The 27657-nt window shown below is 37.7% G+C and overlaps 2 protein-coding genes and 1 pseudogene across 2 annotated transcripts in view; 2 read left to right on the forward strand and 1 right to left on the reverse strand.

Moving 5' to 3' along the window:
* Positions 1–10003, forward strand: part of LOC125276038 — a 41207-nt gene extending 31204 nt beyond the window's left edge. Inside the window, exon 6 of the mRNA XM_048203439.1 lies at positions 9727–10003. Within this exon, the coding sequence (XP_048059396.1) occupies positions 9727–9953 (227 nt within the window). The 3' untranslated portion in view covers positions 9954–10003. The remainder of the gene's footprint in view (positions 1–9726) is intronic.
* Positions 1456–2655, reverse strand: LOC125276040 (zinc finger BED domain-containing protein 4-like). The gene is made up of 2 exons (XM_048203448.1): positions 2540–2655; positions 1456–2433 (listed from the first exon to the last, which is right to left on the reverse strand). The coding sequence occupies exons 1-2, from the start codon at positions 2639–2641 to the stop codon at positions 1630–1632; spliced, it is 906 nt and encodes a 301-aa protein (XP_048059405.1). The 5' UTR covers positions 2642–2655; the 3' UTR covers positions 1456–1629.
* A 12493-nt stretch (positions 10004–22496) lies between the features above and the next one.
* LOC125276041 lies at positions 22497–26574 on the forward strand (annotated as a pseudogene).
* The last annotated feature ends 1083 nt before the right edge of the window (positions 26575–27657 follow it).

Raw genomic sequence — 27657 nt, forward strand, 5'->3', positions numbered from 1 at the left:
GATTCATGAAGCTTCGGAGCTTCATGAAGCAGTGTTTCGAAATCGGCCATCACTACCTTTAACATCCATGGAATCTTTCCATTGGACAAAAGATTATTTAAGGTTCTTTTTAAGATTTCTATTTAAGATTATTTAACTTTTACTGAAAGGTTCTTCTGTGAACCTTCATTTTTAGTCCAGGAGAAATACTACATTTGTTCTCATTGCTGTAAGAGAAACAATTGTGATATTAAAGGTTTATTCAGTACATTATAATTCCTGAGGCAGAGAAAGAGATCCACTCTAGTCTCTGGCCTGGGTAAGTGGTACTAGTAAACAATCACTTCAGAGACTCCGCCCCTTTTCCGCCAGCTGATGCTAGGGATGGGTAAATGAAGCCTCATGAAGCACTGAGGCTTTCCCCTGACTGTTCCGGGAAAAGATTCAAAGCTTCAAGAGTGTCAAGAACAGCGCCATCTGGTGCTTATTTAAATCATAGCAGCCAGAAGCTTTTGGAAGAAGCTCTGTCAGATGACGTAACCACCACACGCTCCACAGTTTCAATGTTATGCGTACAAATAAAAGCCTTTCACGTGTGTGTTTCATTTGTCCATTAAATAAATTAATTTACCCTTTAAAGTGTGACAATAAAATATAATATGACCTTACATGATTTAATATGATGTATTTATCTCTACACGCGTTCACTAGTGAAAAGGACATTGTGTGATAGGATCATCTGTTTTTAAATGTGCTTATGACACTTTGATAGTGCTTGTGTAACTGTAGGAAAGACAGAAAGGGGATAAAATTGTGTTAATTATTTTTATTGAGAAATAAAAGCTGTTTCACAGTGTTGGGGCTGAGTCTATTTCTCCTTTTAGACAGTACTTCTCCGGCCTTAGAGAACACTCTTTCACATGGTACAGAGGAGGCCGGGGTACACAGAAACTGTAATGCCAATGTATATAGAAGGGGGTAGACATGTTTCTGCGTTCTCCAGTATTCAAGTGGATCTTCAGCTCTTTGTATGTTTGTCTCGGTAAGGTATCTATCAACTTGTACGGTCGCATCAGAAGTGGCATTTGAGCTTTGTTTGCTGTGGTCTACAGCACTGTCCAACAGAAGCCAAAGATTTCCACCTAAGAAGTTTGAGGACAAAAATATATGATTGAGAATGACTGAACATGTACATTGACTGAAGATAAGACACATCAATGATCAAAAATTATTAAATAAATGATTAAAAAAACATACTTGAGCTTGGTGTGGGCTGTTGGGTTGATGATGGTGCTTCTGTTGACTGAGTGCTTGATGATGTGGACGGTCTTTCATCTTCGGCCCTAATGACATTAGCACATTCTGCTTTTAGCCGTTTGACAGCCTCTGTCATTTTAGTGTGGTTAAGGAAACCCAAAGTTTTAAACCTTGGGTCCAGCAGAGTTGCCATGGTCATTATGCTGAGCGACTCCATATTCCAGATATGTTCCCTCAGACGCCTGATGAGGTTGTCTGTTAATTCCTTTGCAATGGCCAATGTTAACCTATGAAATATACAATGATTTACTGAAATACAAAAATAAAACATTAAAAATGAATAAAAAAGGCATCAAAACATTTATTACATTTGTTAATGTACATAAATAAAAATCAATACCTGTTTTGTTCACCCAGTAATGAATGGTGAATCATTTTTAGCAAAGGAATTACTTTGGAGCCAGACACTCGTTTTTCCTCGGACAGCTCTACTGTGGCTTGGTGGAATGGGGCAAGAACACACAGAATTTGCTGTATGGCTTCATAGTCCTGTGCATGAAGTGGAGCTAAATCAGTTTTAAGTGATGCAAGGGATGCTCCCACAGTTTGCCTTTCCTCATGCAACCGTTGAAGCATGTGTAAAGTGCTGTTCCAGCGTGTTTCCACATCATTCACTAGTTTACGAGCTGGCCTGTTCATCTCTTTCTGCACCTGGGTCAACATTTCTTTAGCAGAGGTGCTGCTTCGAAAATAGGTGACCACTTTTTTAGCTTTGTTTCGAATGTCACACAGAGCTGGTACCTGATCAAAAGACTTTTTAACCATGGTGTTAAGTGCATGTGCAATGCAAACTGAATGTCTCACTTGCAGAATTTTTGCACAAGCAATCATGTTTGCTGCCGCATCTGTGACAAGACACTTCACCTTGTCCTTGATTGCCCACTCCATCATGACATTCTTTTTCACCAGGGCCATATTTTCCGCTGTGTGTCTGTCTGGGAACTTCTCAACATCCAACAACACTGTATTCATCTTATCACTGTCATCAATGTAATGGCAGGTTATTGCAAGATATGCATCTGTGTTGATAGAAGTCCACATATCTGATGTTAGAGACACAGCAGTTGCTTTTTCCATCTCAGCCTTGGCTTTCCTCTTTGCTTCTTCATATTTTAAAGCCACCATTTTCTTTAAAGCCTTTTTGAGGTCACCAAAAAATAAGAGACAATTATACAATTATATTATTATAGATATAGATGTATTATATAGATTATACATCAAAATTGACCTCTTTTAAACTCACCTGTCTGTTTGGGATTATATAGGAAGGATCAAGGGCATGGATGAGGCCCCTGAAACCCTCATCCTCAACCAATGAAAATGGCTGAGAGTCTTTTATGACCATGTTGACCAATGCCCCGTCAACCATTTGCTTGCGAGATGCTATAATGAATTGAAATGAAAGTTTTATATAATATACATGTATTGACTTAAATCATGATAGCAACCAGGGCCGGCCCGAGGCATAAGCGAACTAAGCGGCTGCTTGGGGCCCCCTGGCCAATAGGGGGCCCCCCAATCGTGTTTTTTTTTTTTTTTTTTTTTTTTACAATTAAATAACTTAAACAAGTGATATAAATGAATGAATGAATGAATGAATGAATACGAATGAATAAATAAATAATTCGAGACAAGAAAATTCTGATTTGCCGACAACTGCTGCTGTGTCTGCTAGCCTTTGAGTCATGCGCAATTGCGCATAGACACCTCGCGTGCATTGACAATTCGCGCCGGCGCGCAAGTGCACGTCACTGTAATAAATGTTATAAATGATAAGCCATGTCACAAAAAAGGATGTATCCCTCTGGTGCCGAAAAAAGAAAGAAGAAAAAGACAGAGGAGGAGAAAAAAAGAGCAAGATAAAGGTATGTTTGCATAATTATTTACAGAATGTTTTGTGCAGCAGCACAAATTGTGCTCATGTCACTTGAGGTAGCAGCTAGTCATGACTCATGATCTTATATAAGCCATCACCAGAGCTAACGTTAAATCGCATTATTAATATACATTTATCTAGGTGTATTTCACGTATTGATTATAGATATCAGTTTAAGTTGAAAGGGATGCCATATTTCTTTATTTCTTTATTATTTACTTATTAATATGGTGGCGAGTGATGTAGCAGTGCTATCCTCGGTAACACTTTAGAATAATGGTCCGTCATTAATAAGTAACTATGCAGGAAGTAATGCAGGACTAATGAGTAGATCTACATTAACACTTGAGCTACTACTATTAAGTAATATAGAAACAAGCTTAACTAATCAGTAAGTAATATCAAATTTAGGACAAAGATAGTTCCTTATTAGCTAATCAATAATTAGAGAATGACATTGGCATCAATAATAACTAATAGGTAACTATGAGAAATTATAAAGAATTACTAATTAATTACTAATCACAACATTAAAGTGTTTGAGATGTGAGCAATTGTCTTTTTTTACTCTCAGTGTGGTCATAAAATGCATCATTAATTACTCAAGTGTTACCTAGTCACTATGCAGGAACTACTAGTGATCAGGACCATTATTTTAAAGTGAAAAACATTTTTTTCACTTTAAAATAATGGTGCAGACCACTAGTAGTTAATCTCAACATCGTCATAAAATGCATCGCTAATTAATCAAGTACCTAGTCATTTTCCTCAAGAACTACTAGTGATCAGGACCATTATTTTAAAGTGAAAAACATGTTTTTCACTTTAAAATAATGGTTCGTGATCAGTAGTAGTTCCTGCATAGTGACTAGCTAACACTTGAGTAATTAATGATGCATTTTATGATTATATTCAAAGTAAATATTGTGACTGATTACATCTCAGACACATGCTAATGTTCTTTACAATTTGTCCATTAGTTAATAGTTATTAATGATGGTAATATCATTAGGTAATTACTGATTAGTTAATAAGGAACTATCTCCTAAATTTGATATTACTTACTGATTAGTTAAACTTGATTCTATAGTAGTTAATAGTAGTAGCTGAAGTGTTAATGTAGATCTACTCATTAGTCCTGCATTACTTCCTGCATAGATGTTTGTCTATTTTGGTTTTATTTAAAAGATTGCACATTTAATGCACATTTGCATTTGCTAATTATTTAATTCATGTTTTGTGACAGTTTGTATACAGAAGTTTAAGAATAAAGTATTTTAAGTATCGATTTTTTTATTATTTATTTTGTATTAATACATAACCTCACTGTATTCATTTATAATGTAACATTATAGTGTGACATTTGTGTCAATAATCTTTAACCACAGGTGACTTCACGTGGTGGGAGGGGGGCCCCCAAATCAAATGCTGCTTAGGGCCCCCAAGAGGCTCGGGCCGGCACTGATAGCAACAGTCCTACTTTGTGTGCTTGTAGGATTGTTCTGGGGCTGTGCAGTCTCATGTAAAGCTCTGAAATGCCTTAGCATGGATGATGTGCTGTTTCCATACACAAGTTCCTTGTCACACACCAAGCATCTCACCTTCTGAATAAAGTTATATGAAATTAAGAAATTACATACAAGAACAAAATAAGTTTAAGCAAAAACTGATGTTTTTTTTTAGAAAAGCATACATACATTGGAACATATAAGCTCGAAATATTCCCAGATAGGGGAAGTCTTTCTTCTTTTGGCTGTTGCCATTGCTCTAAACACAAATCCTTCACCAAACACCAACCCTATCCCCTCTCCCTTAATCCCACCCTAACCCCAAATACCAACACCAAGTTACCTAAAAAAACACCAAAAGTGCAAAGATTTTTACAAAAACAAAAAGACAATAAAGTAAGAATAAATTAAAAAAAAGAATGAATAAGTAGTGACAAATACATTTTGTTGGTTATTTAAATGTAATATATTGATTAACTTTCGAAATACAGCACTCTCCTCACAAACCCATCAACCAGACTGAGCCAACGAGGACTCGTTAAGTAAGATCTGGGGTTCGAACCTTCTGACACGCAAAGCGAAACGCGCACGTGATTGGATAGAAAGTGAGGCTTCATTTGTCATCGATCACGTGACCAATACACACCCCGATACGGGGCTTCACTAGAAATTGTGTCGCATGCGCGATACGCACATCGAAGCCTCAGTGTCATACGTGACATACTAGCTGATGCAACGCATGTAAAACTTTCAGCTGCAGCAGAACGACACTGATACAGGAATCGCTCAGAGGACATATCTGTCAAATCTACAACATTAATATTAATATTACAATTAATTTTAGGATTTACAAGTATTACAGTAGCCTTTTTTAAAATTTATTTATTTTTTTTATACAATATTTATGTTAGGGGTGAATTCAGGCTGATTGCGCTGAATTGACCCCTAACGTTACATTTCTGAAGGATCAATCGTTATCGGTTCAGTAACTGATCACTCGAACTTTCTTCACGACTGGGAGGGTTTGGGCATTTTTCACATTCATACCGGAGCTGAAGAAACGGATTTTCTTCTTTAATTCATAGCATAAGGTAAGATTTCAGACCAGTTTGACATTATTTTGTTGAACAGTTATGATTCTCTTACAAAATAATAATAATAATAATAAAAACTAGATCACACTGTTCTCGCGTTTATTTGATCGTTTTTCAGTCTTGTGCAAAACACCTGTCTGGACGTTTCTGTATGCATACTTAGATCTTGATTAACACACTTCACACTGCTTCGGGTGTGTTTAATTGGGGTTGGAGCTGAACTCTGCAGGACAGGACAGTGGTCCTCCAGGACTGAGTTTGGACACCCTGATGAAATGGAAAAATCCACATTTTAGTTTCTGTTCCACGGTCTGACTGGACGACAGAAACTCTTTAAATACGTTAAACGAGTCACATGACCAGAATAAATATCTTAATTGTGGTGTTTAATCATTTTGTTCCGAATATACAACTTTAGATTGATCAGAGGTCGGTATTAATAGCTGATCTGTTGTCGGTGCAGGTTTGTTATTTTCCTCTTGTTGCACGTGTTGCACGCTCAGCTGTGGTGGGTCACGTGACCTGATGCTCGGCTGCGGGGTTGTCGGGGACGCGCATTTTACGAGAAAGTGGCGTGCATTGACGGGGACACAAGAGTTTTCCTGTGAACACTATTGTCTGTAATGGTGTTTATTCGGTGCTGTTGTAATATGTTGGTGTGACATTTATCAGTAGATATTATATTTAAAGAAGAAATAACCAACTAAGTGTGAATGTTCCTTAACAATATCAGTCAAACTAGTTACCTGAGAATTTCGTAATAAAAAAAAATTATAAAAAACATTTTTAAGGCCTCCTCATGGGTGGGATTCCCAACCCACCTAAATTTCTTACAAAATAAGGAGACTGTTTCATTGTTTTTATTTACAGACTGAACAAATCCCCTGCAAAGATCACGCTCCAGACATGGACACCAGTTCCAACAGCAACGAATGCAAATGTTATCAGGACTGTCCCATCAAAGTCCCCTTCAACAGGTAAAACCTGCTTCATTTGACCCAAACGAGTCACTATTAGCTCATAAGTCATCCCTTGGATGAAATACATAATAAAACATAATAAAAAACACAGGAACGGGCATTTTACGGGAAAGGAGCGTGCATTGAGGACACCATTGTTTCCTGTTTGTCGAGGTGTTTCTGTAATGGTGTTTATTGGGTGCTGTTCTAATATATATATATATATATATATATATATATATATATATATATATATATATAATATAATATGCATATGTATCTGCCAGTATAACATACTAATTACATCTAATTACTATTTACACTTATTGCAAAGAACTGCTACTTTTACATGGTAAATAGAATAAGTCATTATTTTCACTTACTGTAAATATCATCTGTCGCTAAGAAAGTATGGATGCGCAACTCACTGGACAGACAGAGATATGGTAGTGAAGCCCAGACCAATTTAAAGGTGCAATATGTAATATTTTTGCAGTAAAATACCCAAAAACCACTAGGCCAGTGTTATATATTTTGTTCACTTGAGTACTTACAATATCCCAAATGTTTGCAACTATTTGTAAATCGTGATTAAAATTGCAATTTTAATCAAGGCTCCGGGACGTGTGAGGAGTCGCCTGTCAATTGCGTCATACCCGCGTTACCCTCGGTTTCCTGGTTTATTTAGTAGAAACCATGGAAACACCAAAGGCGCTTTAATATTTACACGTTTTAATAGACAAGGAACAACTGTTTTGATATATTTATAGACAGAAAACGAATTATTGTTACATAGCTCAACATGTTTAGTCTTATTGTTTAAATCTAATTTTGATTGATTTTTTTGTGAGTACCATGCTTTACCATGCCTCAGAGAAAAACACTATTTTGTGAAGTAGCTAACATAGCATAATCAGATGCAGCTTTATTTTTAGTAACAGTAATACAGCATTTTCTCCATCATACAATACGTTTTAAAATTAATTGCATGTCATTTATCAACACAATCATCCAGCATTTAATATGATATTGTAAAATCGATCTATCTTACTGCAGTGTGTAACAGTGTCTCACAGCAGCCGCCGAGCGAACGCACAGAGTAACGTTATAACATCATTTTCAACACTCTCAAATGTATCTAATATGATAAACAGAGCTGCGTTACCTCATACTCATGACCGGAAAAGCGGAAGCGGCGCCGGCGACTGTGTCATAATAAAAGTCCCGCTGCTCGTGAGGCTCGATCAATCGCTCCAGCTCCTCGTTCAGCTCCACAACACTCGCTCCTGCTCTGCTTCATACTACAGTAACGTTAATAATCTCATCCATGAACATGATTTCTGCCCGAGTCCTATCTCTATTCTATTCCACCGACCGTTGAGGTGAAGTCCACATATCCCAAGATTTCGTGCTCAAACTTGGCGTCATCAAGCTACGCCTTTGTTTTGAATAGACCTCTAGCGGACAGAAAATATTACACATTGCACCTTTAAAGTCATCATACACAGAACTCATAACTTTGTAGTCAGGTGTGTAATATCACTCTTCATCATCTTCATCATCATCACAGCTCTTGTGTTTTCTCATCAGGTTGAATCTTCTTCTTCTGCTGTGTCTCGTCTATCACAGCGGTCAGTATCATTTATGTTCAGAAAAACATTTGTGCTTTTTAGTTCACTATAACTGCACTGACGCGTCTGATACTGATTTATTCTGTCATCAACATCTGAATCAGTGTAATGTGTCACTGCTAATATTGTTGATACTTGTTGCCTTTATATATTTTAATCCACTTCACTAAAATAACTCTACTGTAACATTTATGATCATATTGATTTAAGAAAATAGAGAGAAACATCACATTTATTCCTCAGTATTGATACTTTGTATTGAATAAATATTTACTGTGTGTATTTTCAGAATCCAGCTCTATATCTGTGACAGGAATAAAGGGAGGCCGCGTGACCCTGTCATGTGACTTTGAGGACAGAGAGATTTCTGATTATCAGTTTAAACAGTTTGTCAGAAATCATCCCTGTGTGTCAGGAGAAAAACTGTAGTGGTCGAGTGTTTAAAGAAGGATCATGTGACGTCATCATCAAGGATCTGATCTTCAGTGACGCTGGGAAATACTTTCTACATCTTCTATTACTATAATGAATCAGAGAGAACTGAGGCGAGAAATCTTCAAGTATCATCTTCATATTCATGGTAAAGTCAAAACTGATCAAATCATCATCATGAGATTTCTGCTTTTCCTTTAAATAGTGTTGGTATTGAGTGCAGGACTGAAACAACAAACACTGAATGAGACACATTTAATATCCTGACTGGATTGAGTTTCTCCAATGGTGGATTTCATCTAAATTATTATATTTGGTCCCCTTATGATGTGCTTCTGGTCCTGATTAATTGACACTGTTATAATAATGATTAATGATGAATGTGTTTCTGTTTCTCCTCAGGATGAGATTTCTGTGGAAAACAGGAGAGCAGCTGAAGATGGATGTTCTGTTGATCAATGCTGATAAAGTGGAGAAAAACTCCAGTGGAGAGTGGACAGAGGTGTGGACGAGAGGTCACGGGGTCAGCAGTGATCGACTGACCGACAGAGATGGAAATCTGACCATTAGTAATTTTACAGTCTCTGACACTGGAACATACAGAGTTCTGGACTCTGAAGGAGAAATCTGGATCACAGTCACAGTCACAGGTGAGAGAAGATCAGATGATCAGAAATATTATTTAATCAGCAAATTAATAATAAACTGAATGACGAACCTTTCAATATTCTGTACAGAATCGAATCTGAAGAACACAGATGAAGATGAAACTGACTCTGAACATCACAGTGAGTGAAACAGGAGCAGGAGAGATTCACTACATTCTTACACAGTCAATTAAACATTTTTATATTCTGAATTTAAAAAAACAAAACAAAAAAACATTAAAAAAAATAAAATATGTGCTCTCTTTCCACTTTTCTCTTCCAGCTGTAGGTTATTGGATTGTGGCAGTTGGACTGACTGTGATTCTGGTTCTGTTTTTTGTGATTCTGGCTGCTGTGGTGTTTCACGAACGGCTCAGAGATCATGTTCAGTGTGTCGATAGAAGGAGGAAAGAGAGACTGAGATCAGGAGATCCAGAAACACTGAAGGTCTATAATGATCTCAGTCGAGGGTCTGGAGAACATGATCAAACTCTACAGGACACACAGTGACATCACTGGATAATACTGGGATTCTCCACATGACTTTTAAAATCTGAACCATACACTGTAAACGATTTCTGTTGTTTTCACAGTATTATACCGTTTTCTCAACAGTTCCCTACTGTAGAATCTGAGTACAGCATATTACTGTAGATTTTGTTCGTTTTCACAGCATTTTTACTGTTTTCTTAACTGTATAAGCTTTGTACAGTATGTTGCTGTAGATTTTCAATGCATTCTGGGAAAATATTAGCCTACTGTATATCTGAATACAGTACTAAATGACTCGCGCATGAGACTCATCATGAAGAAGAAAGCCCACAAGAGTACGGTAGGTTAACTTTTCTCTTTTTTTCCACTTTATATGTTTTATTCTGATGTTATTTGCAAGATATAAAGCTACATTTGAGTTAATATGTTTCCATAAAAATACATGAGCAAACATTCATTTTCTGGCCTTTTCCTCCTGCAGCGTGGTGAAGATGACAGCGGGACCATCACGAGAGAGGCGGGAAGAGTCGTGAAGATGAAAAGCATACTATGTGAAATTGGTAGGTCAGCTTTAAAATGCATGTAATCGGCTTTTTGTTTTGTACCAATATTATTTAAAAAGTATAAATATGTTTGAGTTTATAAATGTCCGTAAGAACATTGAAGCAGGTGCTTTTTTCCCTGTTAAGCCCAAAGAGTCTAGAACCCAAGAGGTGAAACTCTGATGCTTTGTGGGTAAAGCCGGGTGCACGCTGTGCGATTTTGGACACGATTTGGTTGTCTGAGACAAATTTTGAGAATCCAAAAAGATTCCTGTAATCACACTTAACTGGAAACATCATCTGAAGTCATCATCTGGTGTGTTGAATTCTACAGGATGTCCGGGAGACGTGTGTGTCGCGTTCTTTAACGGTTCACCTGGAAACAAATGCTGTGATGCCAAACCCCCTCATGGAAGAAGAACGGCGTCATGTTTACAACTGTGACAACGAGCGCTTACCAGGATCAACTAAACTCTGGATATTCAGAAGTATGTGAAGTTCACAGCTCTATTGTTGCAGTAAACTTACACAATGTTCGTTTATGAATAATTATTTAGATGCACACCGGTCTGTTATTGTTGGTACATCGACTTTCATTTTCATGCCTCAGAACAAAATGAACTGTGATTGGTTGCATTACATGTCAGTCAAACGTCTTCTTGGGCGGTCCTTAGCCAATGAAAGCTGCGATAGAGTCCTGACCTTCTATAAACTAGCAATTATTGTTTTTATTTTATCCATCAATGTTGTACAAAAAAAGGGAAAGTGTTCATAGTGTGAAGAGTGAGAATGAATAACTGTGTCTGTGAAAGACAGTGTGGATGAACATGTGAATATTTTATACAGTTTTTGATTTATTTATATGTTGATTTTGATTGTTTAATCAGTGATATTCACTGTTCTTTGTGTAAAAAATGCATGTAAACAAAAAAACAGTAACACTTTATAATATGATTTCTGTACTTAACATAAACTAACAATGAACTGTACTTATACAGCATTTATTCATCTTTAATATTCATTTTAACATTTATGAATACATTATTAAAATCAATGTACTGTGAACATGAACAATATACAGATGTATCTTATGAACTAATACTAACAAAGATTAATAAATACAGTTACAAATGAATTTTTCATAGTTCATGTTTGTTAATTATTGTAAAGTGTTTTGCCTGATAGAGACAAATATATATGGCTGATAAAACACTCACCACAGAATTATAAAATTAATATAACCAATATAACAGACACACATTTATCCACTAAAGCATTTATTCAGTTTTCAATTTCAGTTGTCAAGAGCTTGGGTTCACAAGTCCAAAAAAAACTCTCTCTCTCTCTCTCTCTCTCTCTCTCTCTCTCACACACACACACACACACACACACACACACACACACACACACACACACACAAGCCATCAAACTCTTTGTCTGAATCTTTTTCTGGTCACAGAAAGTGTTTAGATGTACTCACACCTGCTGAGCTCAAACTCCTCTCTGTATTTCTTCCTCACATCTGGACCGACTCTCAGTCCATGATACCTACACAAGAAAAAAAATATCTCTGAATGATGTCCATTAGTGGACATGACAAAAAATAATAATAAAATGAGTTTGCACAAATCTTTTTTTTTTTTTTTAAACTGATTTATACATTAAAGAAGAGCAAATATCAAGTGGATAAATGTTTTTTTTTTTTTTGCTCAGTGGAACATAATTCAGGTCTGAAGGGGTTAAACTGCCTTGAGAAACAGAATCAACAATGAGTGACAGAAAGAGAAACCAGTCAAGGTCTGAGCTTCACTTCTATAACAACACAAGAGGCTGAAACGCCCTTTCTGATAGTATGGAAAGCCACTTTTACATTTAATCCTTAAAATATACTAGTATGTATTTTCATGCTATAGAGAATACGAACCGACGTCATGTCGTGTTGCATGCCGGGACGGCGCCGCCATTTTGACAGGATCGCCCCCTACTACTTGCACTGAAATGAATACAGATACTTGCTTACCTTTTTTGCTTCTGCCACTAAGTGGAACATTCACATTTTTAAGGGTATCGTTTGCAGGGAACAGAAGCTATTTTATATAATCGCATGATAATTTTATTTATTTTTTATTTTTTCACTGAAGTTTTGTAGAATTTCGTTTACAATGTTCATCTGTTTACCGTGTCGCACACTGGACGCTCGCTGCTTCAGCCATCATATGAATATCCAAATAAAAGTATGTGTTCAACACGCTGAGAAAAATCGATTCATTTATTTGTTGGAAATGTTTAAATGATGCTTAAACGAGCATATTGAGTAGGCCTACAACTGTCGTCATTGTAAATATTCCTTTCCACGATCCCAGAGAATCAGAGATTATGGGTCAGTCAGCGGACAGACGGACACGAACACACTGTATTTTTATATTTATTTCAACAGATGACAAACAAAATCAAAACCCTAGGAGCTTGTCAACAGTTTAGTAGTGAGTCCTTGCAAGGGCACCTTTTAAAAACGCTGGCTTAGTGTATTATGATGACATTATATTAAAAGATGTGCAGACGAGCCCTGAATATGAACGCAACGCGTTCTCCACACAGTATGCTTTAACAGATATGTACAGAATCTTGTGTTTGTCTCGGTGCATTAAGCGTTTCTTCATTCTTAAAAGCATTTGAATGTCATGAATTCACGAGCGGAGTGAGAGTCAGACTCGCAAAAGGTAATGTTAATTATTAAACCAAAAATGTCAAAAAACACTCAGCAATGTGATTCTTTTATTGAGTGATATGCAGTGGGTTTAATCAGTGCCATTACTAAAAGATTTGCCATCCGGCGTCTTCTCGTCATCTCCTAGACCTGCTTCCCTTGCTGTTTTTACACGTAGAAAAGGCAAAAAACGTTGCTCATTGTCCAGTTCTCTCTCAGAACAATGATCTGAGTTACTATCGCCATTATCGATGCAGCATTAATGACATACAATGGTGAAATTTTTCACAATCATGACAGAAAACAAATTACTGCCCTAAACTCAATGACGGAAAGGCTGCGCGATCCTGTCAAGATGGCGTATAAACAAAGAAGTTACCCAGACCTCAACGCGGCGTGACGTCAGAATCGTATTCTCTATTAGCCCTTATATATCCTATTACAGTAGATAGAGACGAAACTGATTGTTTGTAATCTGCCTTCATCATGAGATCAACATTTAGTTAAAGTGATCCAGATGAAGACCTGCTGCACTGGAAACTGAAGAACTGATTCACGAACTACTGAATCCATCTGTTATTGTTTAAAACACAATAATTATGAAAGTATTCACAGTATAAACGGGGAGCAAGCATATCTATGCTAAACTGTGAAAGACAAAGTGTGAAGTTTTTGTATATTTTGTAGCCTACAGTTGTCTTTTTAAATGTGTATTGTAAAATAACACGTATTCGGTTGTTAAGTCTGACGTCACGCTGCAGCACTTCCGGGTCCAAACGCTCTTATCTCATACCACAAGAAAAACAACAAACGGTGCTAATATACACACATGATGAGGTGTAATACTACAAAAAAATGTAATCATAACCTTTATCTCCATACCAACATTCCAGATGGCCAGTCAGAGATTCATCTTTTATAAGTCGTTAAAATATTAAAGTCTGTGACGCTGTGAGCACAGAGACTGTTGTGTAGTCTGTAAGAATTTAAAATATTTAACTTTTTAAAATGTTTAATGTTTAATATGAATAAATGGCACTCATATGGCCGTCAATGACATTCTCAAGTGAAACGAGTCGAGGCTTGGACCCGGAAATGGTGTTCTTTAACAAGCGGATACAGGGTGAATTAAGAAGTGATTGGGAGAGTATAACTGTATAGAGTTTATTTTCTCACCTAATGAGTGCCTTAGCAGTGAGACCACATCATTAAAATAGGAAGCCCTCATTGATGTGACATCATGTAGGTGGGCGGGGCAGGCATCAAACAGGAAGTTGACTGTGAAAAGCATAAACTGAGGAAAATGAAAGTGTTTACCAGTTTTCATAATAAGGTCTGTTAGTCCCTGATGTCTTTTAGAAGCATGTTGTGTTTCTGAGTGTGTGTGCAGGAGAAGGTGTGGCCTGTGCTCAACAACAGAGATCCTGATTGGTCAGGTGCTGTTTCCAGAAAAGAACCACTCCAAACGCACAAATATGAGCCATTTGTTTTGCTCTATCACGGTTTCCTCTGTGATTATGTGTGCTTTGAAAAAATGTGCTTTTGTTCCATTTGTTTTACAATTCTCATGATTACTTTTGTTTCCTGTTACATCATGTAAACATCATTTGTAAATAATCAAAATAATATTTTTTCTGTTTAATGCATTTTTTTTCATCCACTCCTGAATTTGATCCCTTTTTTAATGGTTTTCACTATAATTTTGTTAATAAATCTATTTTTGTTTGATATTATCTTTGTCAGTGAGCGCACATTCATTTACATTATACGTCAATGAAGCCTGAGCAGCTGAATCTTTCTGGAAATAACATTTGAACTCTCTCTTGCAAAATTCACCCCAAAAAATCTGTATGGTTTAATATGAACAATTAGTACCAAAGAAGAACCATTTCTGAACCTTTCAGTGATCAGTTCCTGAAGATCCACATTATCTTAGCGTGAAGAACACTTTAATCATCGAAAGAACCTTTTACTCAAGTACTTGATTTGTGGACTTCATCCACCACTGATGAAATGTTCACAACAAGATCTAAAACATTTGAATCCAGACATATACAGTCATTTTTTAAACAATAGTTGAGTTTAATAAAAAATTACCCAGCATGTTGGACAAACATTTAACCCAAGCTCTGGGTCAAAACAACCAAACAGATTGGCTATTTTTAGTGTAGTTCACTGAAGATAAGAACATTTTAGACCACATTTCAGAAACCATTCCTTCAGAATCCAGATTATTCAGTGGATTCACACTGAAGTATTATCTGAATTAATGAATTGGAAATCTGATCTCTGTTGTTAATGATCTTGGTCGATGAAAAAAGCATTAGCTCAATAAGGATTTGAACATTTTGAGACCACATTTTCAGAAACCATTCATTTGGAAATCTGGATAATTCCAATGGATTCACATTGAAAATCAGAATGAATTGGAAGTCAAGTCACCTTTATTTATATAGCGCTTTTTACAATGCAGATTGTGTCAAAGCAGCTTTACAGTGATAATGGTGTATAATTTTGGCTGCACAGAGTCTTGAAGAAAATGGTGTTATTGTCCATCTTAAGTAAATTCAGTATTGATTTTTCACACAACTGTAAATCTGTTGACCTGTTCTGCGGTGAACAAACGCTATGAAATTTAAAATATTTTGTACTAATATGTGTCTTTTCTCAATGGATGCTATCGTTTCAGTCAGAGCTGGGATTTCTTCCATCCATTTTTCACACAGTGCGGTCAGACAGCGGACTCAGAGGTTGAGATGTGATCATTGTGGTCTCATGAACTGTTTCTCATTTTGACAGAAATTACATTAAACGGAGTGTGTCTTTTACTATATCAAGAATTGACAAAATATGTCTATTTCTCCTAACACATTTTAGTAGGAATTTCTGAGACAAATGTGAGACAATTCTGTGTCAACACATTTGAGATCACTTGGATCTTTTACTCCATTGAATCTAATTTCTATTGTCAAATGCTGACATGTCAAAGACATCAGAGATATGACATGAATGTGGACAGCAGCTCAGATCATAGAGGTGATGTTGAGATATTTGCTATTTCAGAGAATCTGGGCACAATTTGATTGTAATGTGAGATTACTGTGGATTCTTTTATTGGCATTGATGTTTCCATGAAGAACCTTCAACTAGTGATGGGCAGATCGAGGCTTCGTGAAACACTGAAACAGTTGAAGCAAATGTGCCGTAATGATTCGAGGCTTCGAAACAATCTGACACCCGTCTCCACGGTGACCCCTAGTGGTCAGAACAGTGCAAATCCAACAAAACTCAGGCCAAACATGCATTAAAAATACCCTTTAACAAATGTATTGCAAAAGTTTTATTGAAAGTAAAATCAATCAAATGGAATTAATCATCTAATAAGATTAAATATAGAGTGTCTGTATAATATGTGTTCTTTTATCAATTTTAAAGGCTTGTTTCTCTGTTCCATGGCTCAAGCTAAACAGGCCAATAAGAGATTAATAACTACCATTATTAATTTTAATTATTCTAATGTATAATTAAAACATCTACAAATGTATAAAACTGATCAGAGATCAGGTAAAACCATAGGGTAAAGCCCTAGACACTTGTTCAATAGTTCTCAGTGAATCTGCATGATTCATGGGCTCACTTTATCATCGCCCTCTATCGGTGAACCATTGAAATTTCGAACTGTTTCGAAACAGTGATGACGTAACGAACGAAGCCTCGTTTACTAAAATGACGTGACTTTAGCAGTTTGATACACGCTCCGAATCACTGATTCGAAACAAAAGATTCATGAAGCTTCGGAGCTTCATGAAGCAGTGTTTCGAAATCGGCCATCACTACCTTTAACATCCATGGAATCTTTCCATTGGACAAAAGATTATTTAAGGTTCTTTTTAAGATTTCTATTTAAGATTATTTAACTTTTACTGAAAGGTTCTTCTGTGAACCTTCATTTTTAGTCCAGGAGAAATACTACATTTGTTCTCATTGCTGTAAGAGAAACAATTGTGATATTAAAGGTTTATTCAGGACATTATAATTCCTGAGCCAGAGAAAGAGATTCACTCTAGTCTCTGGGTAAGTGGTACTAGTAAACAATCACTTCAGAGGCTCCGCCCCTTTTCCGCCAGCTGATTAGTGATGGGATTTATGGCTCTTTGAGGGGATCCGGATCTTCGCGATCCGTTCCTTTCAAAGAGCCGTTCAAAAGAACGGCTCTTTTGGCTCTTTTTAAATATTTAGTCAGTTTTAAGAAGCCAGCTTGGGGGCATCTCAGTTTATCCTGGAAATAATCACTGGGAGGAATGATGAGGTGAGATTTGTAGTCAAATAATTAAAACTCGGATATCACACACCAATATCTGAGTTTGAATTATTCTGAAATATTGATTATTACCTCATTTGTCATGTGTGGACTATATTCCATAGGGTTGCACAAATCCCTCTGCTTAGACAGTGACATCACTATTTTGGATTTACCTTTAGTACAAAGTGTGTGTGTGTGTGTGTGTGTGTGTGTGTGTAAAGCTACGTTGACTTATGTTATTCATACAATACCTACTCACAAATAAACATCAAAAACAAAGCCGGCTGCAATGAATTTCTGTGCAAAACAGCTTTTACTACAAACACTTCCACACAAGAACATTTTGATAGAAAACAAAAAAATATTTAAAGTAGATAAAATTAGAATAAATAAAATGGAAATGTCTACATACTACATACTATTACTACTGCAAACTTTGCAAATAGGACATCAGCCCCTTCAAGTCAATGAACAATAACAAAGTGGGCTTTTTTTCCACTGGAGTACTCACGTGAAGGATGCGTGCACAACTAATAACTAATATAGTTATTAATAACGCTATAAAGGGTTGGCCTGCGCTGGGTGCGCCCCTCCCCCTATAACTGTTCTGTCTCGCGGAGGAGCTCATTTGTGTGCATCTGTGTGAAACACGCATAGGAAAAAAGAACGACAGAAAGAACGGCTCCCCTCCAGCCGCGACTCGGCTCCCATCGTTCATGTTTATGAGCCGTTTAAAAGAATCGGTTCGTTCGCGAACGTCACAGCTGATGCAACGCATATAAAAGTTTCAGCAGCATCAGAACGACACTGATACAGGAATCGCTCAGAGGACATATCTGTCAAATCTACAACATTAATATTAATATTACAATTAATTGTAGGATTTACAAGTATTACAGTTTTTTTTTTTTTTACAATATTTATGTTATATTATATTTAGGGGTGAATTCAGGCTGATTGGGACACTTTTTCTAAGTCATCTCAAAAGTTGTCCCAATCGCGCTGAATTGACCCCTACATTTCTGAAGGATCAATCGTTATCGGTTCAGTAACTGATCACTCGAACTTTCTTCACGACTGGGAGAGTTTGGGCATTTTTCACATTCATACCGGAGCTGAAGAAACGGATTTTCTTCTTTAATTCATAGCCTAAGGTAAGATTTCAGACCAGTTTGACATTATTTTGTTTCAGAACAGTTATGATTCTCTTATGATTTTCTTTAAAAATAATAATAATAATAATAAAAACTAGATCACACTGTTCTCGCGTTTATTTGATCGTTTTTCAGTCTTGTGCAAAACACCTGTCTGGAAGTTTCTGTATGCATACTTAGATCTTGATTAACACACTGCACACTGCTTCAGTGCTTCAGGTGTGTTTAATTGGGGTTGGAGCTGAACTCTGCAGGACAGGACAGTGGTCCTCCAGGACTGAGTTTGGACACCCCTGATTGAAATGGAAAAATCCACATTTTAGTTTCTGTTCCACGGTCTGATTGGCCAACAGAAACTCTTTAAATACGTTAAACGAGTCACATGACCAGAATAAATATCTTAATTGTGGTGTTTAATCATTTTGTTCCGAATATACAACTTTAGATTGATCAGAGGTCGGTATTAATAGCTGATCTGTTGTCGGTGCAGGTTTGTTATTTTCCGCTTGTTGCGCGCTCAGCTGTGGTGGGTCACGTGACCTGATGCTCGGCTGCGGCGTTGTCGGGGACGCGCATTTTACGAGAAAGTGGCGTGCATTGACGGGGACACAAGAGTTTTCCTGTGAACACTATTGTCTGTAATGGTGTTTATTGGGTGCTGTTGTAATATGTTGGTGTGACATTTATCAGTATATAATATTTAAAGAAGCAATAACCAACTACAAGTGTGAATGTTCCTTAACAATATCAGTCAAACTAGTTACCTGAGAATTTCTTAATAAAAAAAAATAATAAAAAAATTAAAGCCTCCTCATGGGTGGGATTCCCAACCCACCTAAATTCTTACAAAATAAGGAGACTGTTTCATTGTTTTTATTTAGAGACTGAACAAATCCCCTGCAAAGATCACGCTCCAGACATGGACACCAGTTCCAACAGCAACGAATGCAAATGTTATCAGGACTGTCCCATCAAAGTCCCCTTCAACAGGTAAAACCTGCTTCATTTGACCCAGACGAGTCACTATTAGCTCATAAGTCATCCCTTGGATGAAATACATAATAAAACATAATAAAAAACACAGGAACGGGCATTTCACGGGAAAAGAGCATGTATTGAGGACACCATTGTTTCCTGTTTGTCGAGGTGTTTCTGTAATGGTGTTTATTGGGTGCTGTTCTAATATATATATAATATAATATGCATATGTATCTGCCAGTATAACATACTAATTACATCTAATTACTATTTACACTTATTGCAAAGAACTGCTACTTTTACATGGTAAATAGAATAAGTCATTATTTTCACTTACTGTAAATATCATCTGTCGCTAAGAAAGTATGGATGCGCAACTCACTGGACAGATAGAGATATGGTAGTGAAGCCCAGACCAATTTAAAGGTGCAATATGTAATATTTTTGCAGTAAAATATCCAAAAACCACTAGGCCAGTGTTATATATTTTGTTCACTTGAGTACTTACAATATCCCAAATGTTTGCAACTATTTGTAAATCGTGATTAAATTGCAATTTTAATCAAGGCTCCGGGACGTGTGAGGAGTCGCCTGTCAATTGCGTCATACCCGCGTTACCCTCGGTTTCTGGTTTATTTAGTAGAAACAAAGACGCTTTAATATTTACACGTTTTAATAGACAAGGAACAACTGTTTTGATATATTTATAGACAGAAAACGGATTGTTACATAGCTCAACATGTTTAGTCTTATTGTTTAAATCTAATTATGATTGATTGTTTGTGAGTACCATGCTTTACCATGCCTCAGAGAAAAACACTATTTTGTGAAGTAGCTAACATAGCATAATCAGATGCAGCTTTATTTTTAGTAACAGTAATACAGAATTTTCTCCATCATACAATACATTTTAAAATTAATTGCATGCCATTTATCAACACAATCATCCAGCATTTAATATGATATTGTAAAATCGATCTATCTTACTGCAGTGTGTAACAGTGTCTCACAGCAGCCGCCGAGCGAACGCACAGAGTAACGTTATAACATCATTTTCAACACTCTCAAATGTATCTAATATGATAAACAGAGCTGCGTTACCTCATACTCATGACCGGAAAAGCGGAAGCGGCGCCGGCGACTGTGTCATAATAAAAGTCCCGCTGCTCGTGAGGCGTGTGTTGATCAATCACTCCAGCTCCTCGTTCAGCTCCACAACACTCGCTCCTGCTTGTTACTACAGTAACGTTAATAATCGCATCCATGAACATGATTTCTGCCCGAGTCCTATCTCTATTCTATTCCACCGACTGTTGAGGTGAAGTCCACATATCCCAAGATTTCGTGCTCAAACTTGGCATCATCAAGCTACGCCTTTGTTTTGAATAGACCTCTAGCAGACAGAAAATATTACACATTGCACCTTTAAATCATCATACACAGAACTCATAACTTTGTAGTCAGGTGTGTAATATCACTCTTCATCATCTTCATCATCATCACAGCTCTTGTGTTTTCTCATCAGGTTGAATCTTCTTCTGCTGTGTCTCGTCTATCACAGCGGTCAGTATCATTTATGTTCAGAAAAACATTTGTGCTTTTTAGTTCACTATAACTGCACTGACACGTCTGATACTGATTTACACTATCATCAACATCTGAATCATTGTAATGTGTCACTGCTAATATTGTTGCCTTCATTTATTTATTTTTAATCCAGTTCACTAAAATAACTCTACTGTAACATTTATGATCATATTGATTTAAGAAAATAGAGAGAAACATCACATTTATTCCTCAGTATTGATACTTGTATTGAATAAATATTTACTGTGTGTATTTTCAGAATCCAGCTCTATATCTGTGACAGGAATAAAGGGAGGCCGCGTGACCCTGTCATGTGACTTTGAGGACAGAGAGATTTCTGATTTCAGTTTAAACAGTTTGTCAGAAATCATCCCTGTGTGTCAGGAGAAAAACTGTAGTGGTCGAGTGTTTAAAGAAGGATCATGTGACGTCATCATCAAGGATCTGATCTTCAGTGACGCTGGGAAATACTTTCTACATCTTTATTACTATAATGAACAGAGAGAAGTGGAGCAAGAAATCTTCAAGTATCATCTTCATATTCACGGTAAAGTCAAAACTGATCAAATCATCATTTCATATATGTTCAAATGAACCACACTAACCGAGCAATCGCACCATTCGTTCGTTTTAATCGAACCAAACATGACAAGTGTGAATGCACCCTAAGAAAGATCACGGCCTTGATCAACATGTTTTTTTGAAATAGACTAAAATGTAAGTGGCGTGTTTTTTTAAAATGTTGTGTGTAATAAGGCTGTGCTGTATCGTCAATAAGTCATGGCTGAAGGGCGTTGTTAGGCACGACGCGAAGCGGAGTAACCCCTTCAGCGTGTCTTATTCATGATACAGCACTAGCCTTGAGTACCTTATTACTTTAATAAAACGGTTACTACACAATACAAATATTAAAGCCAAAAATATGTATCAATGCAACTTTCATGAAGTAAACTTTCACTAAAGCCTTCCTTCTGCCGGAAAAAATAGTCCCTGACCGTGAACAGCAACAGAAGTTACATTATTACACCATTAGATGGCGGCAAAGACTGTCTTTATGAGTGTGTCAGTCAGTGGCGAAGACTTTTACATTGAAAAGACTTATATTGAATTGTTGTGAACACGGAACAAGACGCACCTGACAAATGCTTTGACTAGCGCTGTCAGTCACAGGAAACCCCTTAACTGTTAAAAGGACAGGATAATACATCATTTAAACAGATGTTTTATTATGAAATTAGGACTGACCTGAAGGAAAATGTTAAATCTGAATGCAGGTAATAAACTTCGTTCACTCAATCTCTTTCTCACAACACTCTTCTACATGATACAGTCAGCTTCAATGAACAATATCAGCTGAGAACAAACACTTTACTAAGAGTGGTTGCTGAAGCTGTTGATACACAGAACTGTTGGGTGAAGCGATCATAGCCCTATTTTATCATGAATAAACACAGCAATGATCAATCACAGGAACTAACCGTTTTATAAATAAACTATAAATATTTTTCCCCTTGTACATGTTAAAGAAATAAAAACAAAAAATAAAACCTCCTGTAATACAATACTTTAGCCACTAGATGTCTGCAGAGCCTTTTATATTAATATACAGGGCTGGTGAAACAAGACAGGATAGCTTTATTTTAATAGCCTAGTTTTTATTAGTTTTAATTTAAATTCATATTAAATAAAAGTACTTTATTTTTTACTTGACTTTATTTACATAAGTGACCTTGAAGGAATCAAAAAGTAATCAGATTACATTACCTTCATATTGTGGTGCTTACGATACTGAATACTTTTAATTTTAATAATAAGTAAATTGTAACTGTAATGGAATACATTTGCAAAGTAACTTTTCCAACCATTATAGTTCCTGTTACAGTTATTATAGTAATCATTATAGTTTAATGGTTTGTGGTGTGAATGGGCTTTAATTCAGAGTGACACCTGCATGTCCAAACAGTTACTGATCGAGTTAAGTTTGGTGCTGGTGACTGTCTAATGTTCATGTTCTCAATCAGACACACAATGAAACAGCCTGTGTGTGTGTGTGTGTGTGTGTGTCAGGGATGTGGTGGAGAAGCTGTTTCCCACTGATGTCAGCCGACGGAAACAGGCCGTCCTGAGCAATCTGCGGCTCCGTCATGTTCTCCAGGCCTTCCAGCAGCAGGGGAAGAGAGAGGCCCCTCGCGCAGCTCCGCCACAGAACCTACCACTGTTTAATATACTGAACCGACCACCGTTTAATATGTTGAATCCACCACAGATCAACATCAGAGAGGTTCTGGCTGGAATCAAGATAGCGCTGTGCTGCGTGGCTGTGAGTGACACACACACACACACACACACACACACACACACACACACACACACACACACACACACACACACACACACACTTACTGAGGATGAGTTGTTGCACTGCATCATCACTGTGTGTGTGTGTGTGTGTGTGTAGACTGTGTTGTTAGTGTACCGTGCGTTCAGTATCAGCTCCAGTCATGATGTGCTGCTCAGTAAACCACTCAGCAGGTGGAGTGCTGATGATGTCACTCTGTGGGTGGAGCATCTGAGTGTCTGGACCAATCAGTACAAACAAACCTTCTTCAGGGAACAGATCAATGGCAGGTAACACACACTTTTTATTTGTCCTCAAACTCTATAAATGAGCATTATATATATATATATATATATATATATATATGTGTATGAGAGAGAGAGAGAGAGAGAGAGAGAGAGCTTCCTTAATATTTTGGGAAGGTCATCAATCATTACATTTGGGTCTTTGGCATCAAAAAGTTTGAGAACCTGTTCTAGAGTGCCGTCACACACATATCAGCCTTGAAATGTGTAATCTGTGTGTGTCAGAACGCTGTCTGCTCTCAGCGATGAAGATCTGTCTGCGACTCCGTTCAGCATCAGGAATCAGTCTCACCAGACGGATCATCCTGGAGGAGCTGCACAGACTCAAAGAGCGCCGAGTCTCACTCAACCTCTGGCAGTACAAGGTGAGTGTGTATGTATGTGTGTGTGCGTGTGTGAGTGTGTGTATGCATGCTTCACTCAAGTTCATTCATCATGGATGGTAAGATTAAGCACCATCTCTCTCTCTCTTTAGGATCTGCATTTAGGGAAGACTCTGTTTCTGCTGTTGAGTTTGCGCAGATTTCCCCGGCTGACGCTGCTCTATCTGTTTCTGTTTGATTATGACGACACATTTCTGCCCTTCATTCACACCAGTTGCCCTGCACAAACAACCGCAGCAACGCAAGACAGCCTGACCGACACACCGCTGGTGCGTCACTGCCTTTTCACTCTCCAGCACTTCTGCATACGAATGAAGCTGTCTGCCCCCTACTATGGAAATAATCATGTTTGGTGGAAAAAAAGAGTAACTCTCACCTCGCTCTCACAATTTTTATTATAAGAATACAATCTAGCCGTAAAATACTTTTAACTAGAAATATTTCAAGGCACCCAAAGCTGAAACTGGACTTGAAAATGTGCCATATGCACACAGGGCCCTATCTTGCACCCAGCGCAATTGACTTTGTACACCGACGCATGTGTCATTCCTATTTTGCACCCGCGCAAAGCGCGCTTTTCCCTCCACAGAAGCACGTCGCTAAACTAGTGAATGAACTTGCGCTCCCTGGGCGGTTCAGCGCAAAAAAGGAGGTGTGTTCAGGCGCATTGCCGCGCATTGCTATTTTAAGGAGCTGAAAATAGACTGCGCCATAGACCAACTCAAACCTGGTCTAAAGTCAATGGCGCAATATTTTTTTGTTAGAGCGCGTTGGTAGAAACTGCGCCTCTGGGCGCGTCCACAGTGCGCGTTGACTTTGCTTATTACACACAGGGATGCGCATCACACAAACATGCCAAATATTAAAAACAAAAGGATTACAGTGTAAAAGAATATTATTGTGTACATAAATATAAAAATGTAATGATGAATAGTCATTGCGTGTATTAGAATTAGGCTACCTATTTTCAATTCAGCCTATTACTACTTATAATGATGAACGAAATTGGCTAATTAATTGAACAATCGTGCCAATACACACACATATATATTAACTGACTCATCGCGTGTACGCAATGTAAATAGCAATCCGCCATGGCGCGAGCGCATCTCGCTCTTAAAGGGAATGGGAGATGACACTCTGATTGGTTTATTTCACGTTACGCCCAAACCACACCTATGAATAATGAAGCTACTTCAGACCAACCCATTTTAGATTTGCGCCGGGCGCAAGAGCCATTTATCCCGCCGGGAAAATAGCAACAGCGCCGAGACCCGCCCACAAAGTTACTTGCGCTTCGCGCTTTGACACTTGCGTTTCAGATCGTTAAAATAGGGCCCACAGTCTGTATATGAAAGACTTTCAGGTCTGTAGAGATAACGAAAAGGTGTTTTTTATCACAACTCTCTTTTTCTGCATCTGCCGCATCAGGACCGTCCGGGTTGGCATCAGTGGGCAGAGTTTCTGCTCATGTACCTCCTGTTGCCCTATCAGCTGCTGTCTGCGTTCGCCTGGCACTGGCTGAGCGTTCATAACTGGACGACATGCATCGTCATCTTTCATGCTCTGTTACTGTCCGTGCAGGATGTGTATTTCTTCTGGACACTGTTGAAGAGAGGAGAGACGAGGTACAGACACACAGAGAGAAGAAAAGAAAGATGTTCTCCATGTTTAATGACTTTAACCAGCATTAGCACAGTTAGAGCTGTTGTGTGACGGATGATTGTTGTGTGTGTGACTGCAGGACGCTCCCTGTGAGGGTTTGGCATGAGGTGTTAGCAGAGATACTGGACTCGTCTCTGTTTGTGCTGCTGTGGCCGCTGATGCCGACGTTCTTCTGGAACTTTCTGTTCTACTTCAATCTGTATGTCTGCCCCTTCGACACTGCAGTGCTGGTGAAACGAACATTCCTGCAGACGGACACACAACAGCAGAGGATCTGAAACACACACTGACTTCACTTTCACACTCATCACACTGCTTTACTGTCGGTTTCTGTCTTATTATTATTGAATTAAACCGCTCATATTCATTTATCTCTTCAGTCACCTGTTTGAGTGTTTGTTTCATGCTGTTTAAGAGAAATTAAGAGACAATTCTGTGCAATTAAAATCAATAATGCAATATTTATTTTTATATTATAAGATTTACATGAATGTAATAATCTGGGGCAAAACTGTTAAATAAAAAGAGAAAGCTCTGGTGTTGTTGAGAGACATGTTAATGTTAGATGAGAAGTGTGTTTGTTGCTGATATGTTGTTATTGCAGTGATCACTTGGCAAGATGTTTGTTCTTCATAATAGGAAAATTAATAAAACACAGCAACAACCATAAAAGAAAACAAAGCTTTACATGTTCATTTAAAGCTTATTTTTACTTGCATTAAAATATTGTCAAAATATAAATCGCCCTCTATACTCTCTGTAGCTCAAATTAGCTCAAAAGGGAAAATATGAATAATTAATCATAACTTGTTATAATTAATCATAAATATTTGGATCAGTTAATCAAATTAACTTGATGTAGCTCAATTAATATTACAATCAATGAATCTGTTCGGCCAGCGAACACTCGTCGTCTATCAGCTCTTCAGAAAGAGTATTTTCCCTGGCCACAGAAAAATATCGCTTTCTTAGCTCGTAGCTAACCGTATCATAACGGGAATGAAGCTATGAAAAGAGTCATTTAACAAGCGGCAAGAACCATCAGTTTCAATACTATAAAGCACCTTTGTTAACAAAAGGGGTTTACAATCTTAATACTAAATCGCCGTTTAGTGTTATCGCCGTTAACTATACTTGCAAATGCCTTAGCTGTTGAGGAGAGAAATCCTTGATGGTTCGGTCCGATGGTGCTGAAGTTGTAATCAATATCTTCTGCATTGAATAAGGAAAATTAATACAAACATGCACTGTTAATTTGACTCTTTTGTGGTTGAGGCAGTTGCGCATGGCTTGAAGTAAGTGAGGCCTACCAGCCCGGCTCGGGGACCGGGTGGGATCTCACGTGACAGCAATCCGTAATCAGCAGGAACAAAGAGAAGAACCAAAAGACCAAGTGTGATATGCATGAGGGCTTTTTGAACTCTCCAGAAAGTCTCCACCTTCAAGTCTTGGCTTGATCAATGAGAAAGGTGCAATTCTCTGGCGGAAGATTTTCTTTGTTTGAAAGTGAACACATTTGCATGAGGGGAGTAGACTAATAAGTTTGTGTACATTTTTACTCTGATAAATATAACAAACATACAATGCACTTGGAACGTCCAAGTGATATAACTTGACAAAAGTGGTTGGCGAGGACCAGCCGGCCGCCTCACAGATGCCTTTAATGGAGACACCAGTAGACCAGGCCCACGAGGAGGCCATACCTCTAGTGGAGTAGGCTCGTACTCCTATGGGGCAATCTAGGCCCATAGAGGAGTAAC

This window comes from Megalobrama amblycephala, linkage group LG9 (genome assembly GCF_018812025.1).
Source record: "Megalobrama amblycephala isolate DHTTF-2021 linkage group LG9, ASM1881202v1, whole genome shotgun sequence".
Classification (NCBI taxonomy): Eukaryota; Metazoa; Chordata; class Actinopteri; order Cypriniformes; family Xenocyprididae; genus Megalobrama; species Megalobrama amblycephala.

Coding starts and splice junctions, on each gene's coding strand:
- LOC125276040 (XM_048203448.1), bottom strand. CDS start 2,641: ATGGTCATAAAAGACTCTCAGCCATTTTCATTGGTTGAGGATGAGGGT. Junction 2,434..2,539: donor ATATAATCCCAAACAGACAG/GTGAGTTTAAAA, acceptor GACCTCAAAAAG/GCTTTAAAGAAAATGGTGGC.